Here is an 8,295-nt window from a genome sequence, read left to right as displayed (position 1 = left end):
TGCACTTTGGATGGGTTAAATGCAGAGCACTAATTCCTAGTATGGGTCACCATACTTGGCCACATGTCATCACTTTAATGTTTTAACTTTTTTAATGTTATATATAGCTAACCCAGGATTGGTAGAATCCATCTGCATGGTCATCTGACTGTGGTGATCTTATATTCATTCACTGTTTTTTTATGTATCCTAAACTATCTAGTTATGTTTCATCTAAACCTCTGTACAAGAGTTCACATGATCAATGTCAATTTGGTTAGTACCCAATAAAAGTGCAGAATATTAAATGTCTGAAATATGATTATTTATCCTCAAACTTTTATTTACAGATTTGAACTGCATTTTGATTTTTCATTCTCAAACACTGTTCATGTCCAATTCAGTTTATTAAGAAAGAACTCTTTTTCATATTATGAAAAGTAAAATTAAAAAAAGATCTGAATATTATGTACTAGAATGGGTTTTGTCAGGGAGATGATTTTCATAAAATAATCACTTTTTAATTGTTGATCACAGGTTTGTCCATGAAGTTCCATGAAACACTGCAGTTGTCAACAAAAAAAAGTTCTGCTTTGTATATGTCAAATGTTCTATTGATATTGTAGTGGACCTGAAGACTAGATTTTATTTCTTCACAATCTGAATGACATCCTCATGTTCCATGATATGCGTCAGTCCTACTCTCTGAGGACTGTATTTTGTGCTTGTTCCCTATAATCCAAAAAGACAGCAGTAATTTAAGAAAAAGGAAAAAAATATGGAACAAAAGCAAGAATATATTTGACTTCAGATGAAGAAAGATCTTACCCAGACAAGTGCGTACTTGAACTGGCTAGCTAATGTCCTGTGGATTCTGTGACACTGGAAGAAATAAGAAGCACAATCATGAATCTGATTGATACGCTATATATATATATATATATATATATAAATACACATTTTCAGGTATACATATATTTTTAGGCAACACTTCAGCATCTACTGCGTTTAGTTTTGTAAATGAATATATATGAATATATATCCACACAGAGTATGTTTTACCACAGGTTGACCACTGTGAAATACATATAAACAAAGCTGCAGGTATCACAGGACAACGAAACAGACACATACCACATGTTCAACTGATGCTCCTCGTCTCATGATTATAGGGTCACTGAAATCTGGCCGTTCTTAACAACAATAAAAATAAAACAGTAAGAGCTGGGGAGATACAAACACTAATTACAAAAACTCAAACAAATGCTGTTTGGGGATTGATTGATTGATTGATTGACAATCTCTGAAAGGTACATTTACAAATTTAAATTACGATTTACATTTAAAATGGATGCAAATGTGAACCTTATGCTACACGACCCGTTCAAGAGGATGAAAATGCTTTAAAAAACGAATGGTTAATTCACTGAATGCATCAATATAAAACAAGCAGCTTTGTTTTAGAGCAGGAATCTCATAAATATATTAACTTATGTGGGGGGCCTTTGAATATTGTGTTGGACAACAGGAGACCTTTGAGTCAAAAAGGTTGAGAACCACTGTTTTAGGGTTAAAGCCCCCTAAATGACTGTTTTTGAGGACCAAAAAAAACTTACCTCCTCTCTTCTTGGTGTATATGCAGATCAGAGCCAGGTATTCCCATAACTGCTCAAGGAGGAAATCTAGATTCAGCTTCATGCCACAGCTGATCACTACACTGTTAGGTCTATGGGCAAGACGATCCACTTCCTCTATAGAAATCTGATCCACTTTGTTGTACACCTGTAATAAGACAGAGATTCATTATATCTCATTTTAAATTTGCTGACATATATTTAAAACGGAGAAGCTCTGCATCAGGCTATTTCTTGAATTGAAATATATACTCACATATAAGCAAGGCATGTACACTCTGTTGCCCACAATGACATCAATAAACTCATCAGGAGTGCTGTCCTCTCTGAACAAAACCTCAGCGTTGAAGATTTCTGCAGTCATGTTAAGGTTAATGTGTCGCTCATTATTAGAGGAAAATGAAACAGTGAATAAACAAGGCTAAAGGATACTGTACTCATGAAGAATGAGCTGAACAAGCTTCTCAGAGCAGTGTGTGAGGGGAACCGTTGAATTGTACGATAGGCCACCACCTTTTTTAGGCTGAAAAACAGATCTTTCACATGTAAGCAATAAAATATGCAAGAGTAATAACAGTCTATAAATGTAGCTAATACTTCTCATTATATGCTGTTATTTCAAGAAATCATTTTTTCACATTTAGTGCTTTATGTTGATTAATCATTATGTTTATACATGTATTAATTGTGGTCGATAAAGGTTCATTAATGTTTATGGAAAGTCTCTTATGCTCACTGCATTTATTTGATGCATGATCCTTCAGAAATCACTCTAATATGCTGAGTTGCTACTCAAGAAACATTTCTTATTATTATCAACTTATTTTTATATAAAATATTTTTATGAAAATAAATGCGCTACATTTTTTTCAGGATTCTTTGATGAATACAAAGTTCAAAAGAACAGCATTTATTTGAAATATAAATCTTCCATAACATTATAAAAGTCTTTGTCACTTTTGACTGAATAAAGGTATACATTTCTTTAAAAATTTAAAAATTAAAAAAAAAATTTAAAAATCTTACTGACCTTAAACTTTTAAACGGTGGTGCATAGTTACATGTTTTTTTTTGTCATTTACATTTTATTGTTAACTAAAAAGTTATTTTTGTTGATAATATTTGTTGATTTTGATGAGTAAAATGGTCTAAAATTAATGAATGACACTTAAAAATATCAATTTAAAAGACATTTTAAGCACCGTTTCCATCCAACAAGTCAAAGAGAACAAAATTGTCACTTCCTGATAAACTGACACTAACTATCACTAAGAAAAGTAGGAGAAGCCTCTGAATATAATCATTTTCATATATAATAAATTACTTGCACCTCAGAGTGAGCAGACGAAATGGAGGAATTTATTCGCAAAATGCGTTTCCATCTCAAATTCGCACAAAAACCACCTCAAGCGAACATAAAAACGTTTTTGCTAATTAAATGATTTTTATTTGTCATTTCCATCACTCGTTTCTGATACGATACTTCAAAATATTCATAAAAACGGTGATGAAAACATAGCTTATAACAGCAAAAAACCTAAAACTAGGGCTGCACGATTAATCAAATGCGATTGTCATGGCGCGCATCTCATCAGTAAAGCTGGTTCTGTGATTAGTAGTAAATCTCCAGCACGTACTTTCAGATGGAGCAGCATTTACTACACAGAGCCGTAGTTCACTGACAAGCTACACAAAATCGCGTTCATAATCGCAGATGATTTAATCGCGTGATAATGAAATCGTTCTGCGATCATGAAAGCTGTTTGCGTAGTCAGTGAACTACGGCTCTGTGTAGTAAATGCTGCTCCATCTGAAAGCACGTGAAAATACCACATTTAATAACATGTTTTTACTCCAAACTCACTTCATAACGTCAGTCGAGTGTTTGAAATAAATCCTTCGGTGAGATGATGTGGCTTCTTACACAGAATAAGGCACGCAACATATTTCATAGTATTCTGAGCAGAGATAAAGGCTATGTCGATTAGCATTGCATTATTATATACTTTATCATAATAAACATTATAATAAGATGAACTCAGATAAACCATATATTGTCGTAGTCGTGTGTTTATTAGTCACGTTGAATCAATGAAAGCAGTTAAATCAGAGATTGTCTTAATAAAGGGAGATATGAGGGTCTGTATTACTTGCTATTGGAGAAGGCGTAACGGTCAACTTGGATTACGTGTACCTTAATAACCAATCACATTACAGCCTTGACGTCAATGAATTTCACTCAGAGTTGTGCGACACTCAATCGCCATTTACGGATACCATAGGAATGAATGAGAAATGCTGTAAGCTGTATCCCACCTGTTGCTCTTATAAAACTACATTTTTTCTAGTGTAAACTCTAAAAATAGTTCAATCCAAAAGTATTGTTTAGTGTAAAACATGTTGAAGATTAACAGATAGGCTGTCGATTCATTAAATGATAAGCGGTTTCCTATAAAAAGCTGTTTATTCAGCGTAGTGAAGCCTGTCCTCCACTGACATCTATACAAAAAAAACAGCCTCTGGTCTCTTTTCCCACGTACTGGCAAACCGGAAGCGTTAGCATTAGCCGTTACGCTTTTTTGGCTAAAGGTTGCAGGCTTGCCTTCTAGTGGCTTTGGTTAAATCTTCTGTTTATTCAGGATTTCCTGGATTTCTTCTGCGGGGTGTATTTGGAGTTTCCGCGCGAGAGCGCCCTCTGGCCTTCGGATGGAGATTTACTGCTGATCACAGAACCGTGCTTCACTGAAAGATACGCATGACAATCGCAGCTTCTGCCTAATCGCGATTTATCGCCTTTGCAATTTAATTTCGATTAATTGTGCAGCCCTACCTAAAACACTGACCTTAAAATAGATATTTGGTTTGGGGCAGTTGAGTCTGATGCCAACAGATTCAAGTTCTTTTTCCAGAAGTTCCCTAAAAAACAAAACAACAATCGTCAAACAAAGTAATAGTGCAAACAGTGCAAACACTCTCCAGTGTTCCAACTCACCTCTGAACCTCTCCTTTAGTTGCATCCAACATCATGATGACCACATCTGCAGTTCTGGCCACAGCAATGACCTGTCTACCTCTGCCCTTACCTTTAAATCAAAAACACAGAGAAAGGACACATTTAATACGCCAAAATACACATACAAATATACATAACTCTTCAAAACACAAGTGAACATACCTTGTGCAGCCCCCTCAATGATACCAGGCAAATCCAGCAGCTGTATGTTGGCACCTTTGTACTAGAATTTATTTTTTTTTTAAATGAAAAGAAACCAATTATCATGTTGGTTATTATAATTATTATAATAACAACAGCAATAACATAAATAGAAATAAGATATAAACAAAAACAGAGAGAAAATACAAATATTTTGGAATAAATAATACCTCAATGACACCGGGAATGCAGGTCAAGGTGGTGAATTCATATGAAGCTGCTTCACTTTCTGTTGATGTCATTAAACTGAGAAATGTAGACTACAAAAACACCATAAATTAGAGCATGCCTCTTTTTTGTGCAAAACATAATTGACATTAATAATAGAAAATGTTTGTGTATATTACACAACATTTAACAACAATACACCCATTGTCAACAGAATACAGAGAAAAATAAGAGTTAATAATTTGCTAAAGACAGAAAAAGACAAATAGGAGGAGAAAGAAAAAAACACAAAGGCTAGAAATGAATTTATACATAAATTAAAGTATACAAATTAAAGGCATTGCAGTCATTCTACTTGCTTTCTTTTTTACTGAATATGAAATGGTGTTAGAAATACTTTAAAAAAAAAAAATAGGGAAAAAATAAAAGAAAATTTGGGTTGTTGCTGGTGAACTTATATTTGTGGATATAAAATTTGCAAAGAAGATACATTTATAACAAAGCTAGCACTGTCTTCAGTAAAATCAGGTGCAGTGTCCTAAAATAATACCTTTAAAAATATAGTTATATCTTGCTGGATATAATAATAAATGTGACAATACTTTTCCAAAACTGTTCAGTATAGTGACAGGCCCAAAATAAATGAAAGACAGATGTATATTTCTTCATGAAATGTTCGACAGGGTAAAACGTATTAGTTTGAAAGATATTTATTTTACTTCATTAGCGAGAAACTATTTTTGTAGCAAAAATCTTTTTTTAATTTAGATTTTCGATTAGACCACCTCTTGGCCATCAAAAATATTGCGCAGATGTTGTCATTTTTACCTTGCCAACTGAGGGGAATCCAATCAGAGCCACTCGAGCATCACCAGATTTCATAACATCAAAGCCTTCACCTTTGGCTCCAGATGACTTCGAGGGCTCCAGAAGCTGGGCTCTGTACTTGGCTAGCTTGGCTTTCAATAAACCCAGATGGTACTCAGTTGCTGCAAAACAAGTTTGGAAGTACTCGGGATTTAACTGATGAGGAGTAAACGGATACAAAGCAACAAAAGGCCCATGAGGGGATATTTAACGAAGGATCTTTTCTTACCTTTATTCTTCTGCGTTCGAGAGATTTCTCTCTCTATCTCTGCTATCTTCTCCAGAATCCCCATTGTCAGTCAAGTGTGATATATTTCTTATGTGAAGCCTGTGAACATTACAGCAGTGTAAGAATAAAGCATGTCAGTCATATTGTACAGACCATCTGCTCTCTGGTTGTCAGTAGTAAGCTAAGCTAGCAGGCACGTCTATCAAACTTATCAAACACTATTGCAGATTGAGCTGTCATGGCAAATGGCTACTTATACATGTCACTCTTTAGAAAGTATTAGGTACTGTCATTCGTGTATTTATAGAAGTGAATGTTTTGATCATTACAGTTTAAGGCAGCCCGAACTCTGCGGCATGGGCTGCTGGTGACGTCATCACCCGCTGGCTGACAGTGCTGCGGAGAAACTGCTCCGATGTGAAACAAATTCTTTAATATTTAATTCCTGAACATAGAATTTAATATAGTTACTGTTACTGATTTTTTTTGTGTGTGTGAAATGCCAGTTATAGTATGTTTACCCGTTGTTGACATACTGTGGATAATTGACATAAATCCAACACATGATCAACAACAAACGCTCCTATGATACATTACAGTGGTTGGATTTGAATTCTGACTCATTTCTACGAATCGATTCAATCGAACATTTGTTTCAAATAATCGGTTTAATGATTCTTTTACCTGAGGACACAATACCGTCGTCATTTTCGTTCTAATAAAGCCACGTGAAGGCACCTGTCGCTGTTTATGAATAATTCAGATCAACTGTGTGAACCGCTTAACTTATCATGCTCAATCAGAAGATCCGGCTCAAAATAACGATTCGTTCACCTCGAAAATTCACAGGGTTGCCAGGTCCGCGGTTTTACAAGATGGTCCTCACTGCAGAACACAAGATCCAGGGGGCGTGGTTGGCTCCAGATCCAACTCCTCCCACCTTACATATACCTAAACCTACCCGTCTCCACCCCCTGATCCCTAAACCCACCCATCTCCACCCCCTAGATGTGGATCCAACCTCGTCCCCTGGATCTTGTGTTCCGCAGTGAGGGGCTACTGGGTTTTACAGCAAAATATGGCTTATCTTTAACTTGCTTGTATTGAAATATTGCACTCTGTACAATTTATATTACCCATAATAAAACTGTGCTAGACTGGTAAGGAGATTATGTGCAGAAATGTATGACAAAGACCAAGGAGAAGAGTGGCATCAGAACAAGATCTTAAAACTGTAAATAGTTATTTTCAAGTAGTTAAGAAATATTACCACCCCTCCTAATCATTTTATTCACCAGCTGTTAATATTAAGGTAAGATGATTTCATGTATGAAAACAGACTGTGTACTTTGTAAAATGTGTTCAGTGCACAGAGTAAAATATGTATTTTACGTATGGGAATCGCATGTTTTAAGTTTTGATCTGTTTTTAAACAGTCTATGGTTTTGATATTTGGGCTAGTTTTTAAGCTTGATTTGTTAGGTATTGGTTTTTACGGAGATCTGGCAACCCTGGTAGTACATAACCAGTGTTGCCAAGTCCGCGGTTTTCCCGTGGAATTGGGCTACTTTAACACTGTTGCCGCGGGTGGTTTTTCATGTCCGCGAGTTGAAGCGACTCCAATAACATGATATTTATCCCCTGGAATGCGAATTTTAGCAGGGGAACCACGCCAAAAAAACGTATATTTTACCCCCGGAACGCGATTTTTAACTGGGGACCCCCTCGAAACGCGACTGGGCTAGTCTTGGGCTAGTTTTGAGTAGCGATTGGGCGGGTTATACCCTGTACATAACACATCGTGCAATTTTAAACATGGCAGCTGCTGCAGGGTCGCGATCCTCAACGCACAACAACGCGGGTATTGAGGGTCTCCCGTTCACTGTGGCTGGCAGACCACCCGATGAAAGCACGAGTAAGGATCAGAGCACTGCCGGAGAGCCGAAAAAGAAACCGTGCCGAGCGTGTACGGATTTTAAATCATGGATGAAGTTGCAGAAACAGACGTCCTTAGTCTCAGTGCAGGTGAACAGACGATCTGACAGACAAACTGTCATTTTAAATCTAGGAAGTCAAGAGAAGTCAAATATCTGTGAAAACACAATTAGATTAAAATAAACAATTAATGAAATAAACACACCGTTGCCTTGTTCTGTAGTTTTACTGTAGTGACACTAAATGGTAGTAATGTGTGTATATATATA

General features: G+C 36.1%; 2 protein-coding genes across 2 annotated transcripts in view; one reads left to right on the top strand and one right to left on the bottom strand.

The window, feature by feature from the left end:
• Positions 1-367: 367 nt before the first annotated feature.
• On the bottom strand, positions 368-6,514 carry drg2 (developmentally regulated GTP binding protein 2). The gene is made up of 13 exons (XM_016468799.1): positions 6,421-6,514; positions 6,092-6,190; positions 5,824-5,984; positions 4,998-5,087; positions 4,789-4,849; positions 4,606-4,696; positions 4,457-4,529; positions 2,046-2,136; positions 1,870-1,967; positions 1,596-1,761; positions 1,114-1,172; positions 808-861; positions 368-711 (listed from the first exon to the last, which is right to left on the bottom strand). Exons 2-13 carry the CDS (start codon positions 6,153-6,155, stop codon positions 625-627), a joined length of 1,095 nt encoding a protein of 364 aa, XP_016324285.1. The 5' UTR covers positions 6,156-6,190; positions 6,421-6,514; the 3' UTR covers positions 368-624.
• A 1,381-nt stretch (positions 6,515-7,895) lies between these two features.
• Positions 7,896-8,295, top strand: part of LOC107674715 (FAD-linked sulfhydryl oxidase ALR-like) — a 2,123-nt gene continuing 1,723 nt past the window's right edge. The window contains exon 1 of the mRNA XM_016468800.1: positions 7,896-8,116. Within this exon, the coding sequence (XP_016324286.1) occupies positions 7,907-8,116 (210 nt within the window). The 5' untranslated portion in view covers positions 7,896-7,906. The remainder of the gene's footprint in view (positions 8,117-8,295) is intronic.

This window comes from Sinocyclocheilus anshuiensis, unplaced genomic scaffold, assembly GCF_001515605.1.
Source record: "Sinocyclocheilus anshuiensis isolate Anshui unplaced genomic scaffold, SAMN03320099.WGS_v1.1 scaffold152, whole genome shotgun sequence".
NCBI classification, from domain to species: domain Eukaryota; kingdom Metazoa; phylum Chordata; class Actinopteri; order Cypriniformes; family Cyprinidae; genus Sinocyclocheilus; species Sinocyclocheilus anshuiensis.
This window is presented reverse-complemented; position numbering and strand designations above follow the sequence as displayed.

Coding starts and splice junctions, on each gene's coding strand:
- drg2 (XM_016468799.1), bottom strand. CDS start 6,155: ATGGGGATTCTGGAGAAGATAGCAGAGATAGAGAGAGAAATCTCTCGA. Junction 5,985..6,091: donor TCGAACGCAGAAGAATAAAG/GTAAGAAAAGAT, acceptor CTTGTTTTGCAG/CAACTGAGTACCATCTGGGT. Junction 862..1,113: donor GAGCATCAGTTGAACATGTG/GTATGTGTCTGT, acceptor TATTTCTTCCAG/TGTCACAGAATCCACAGGAC.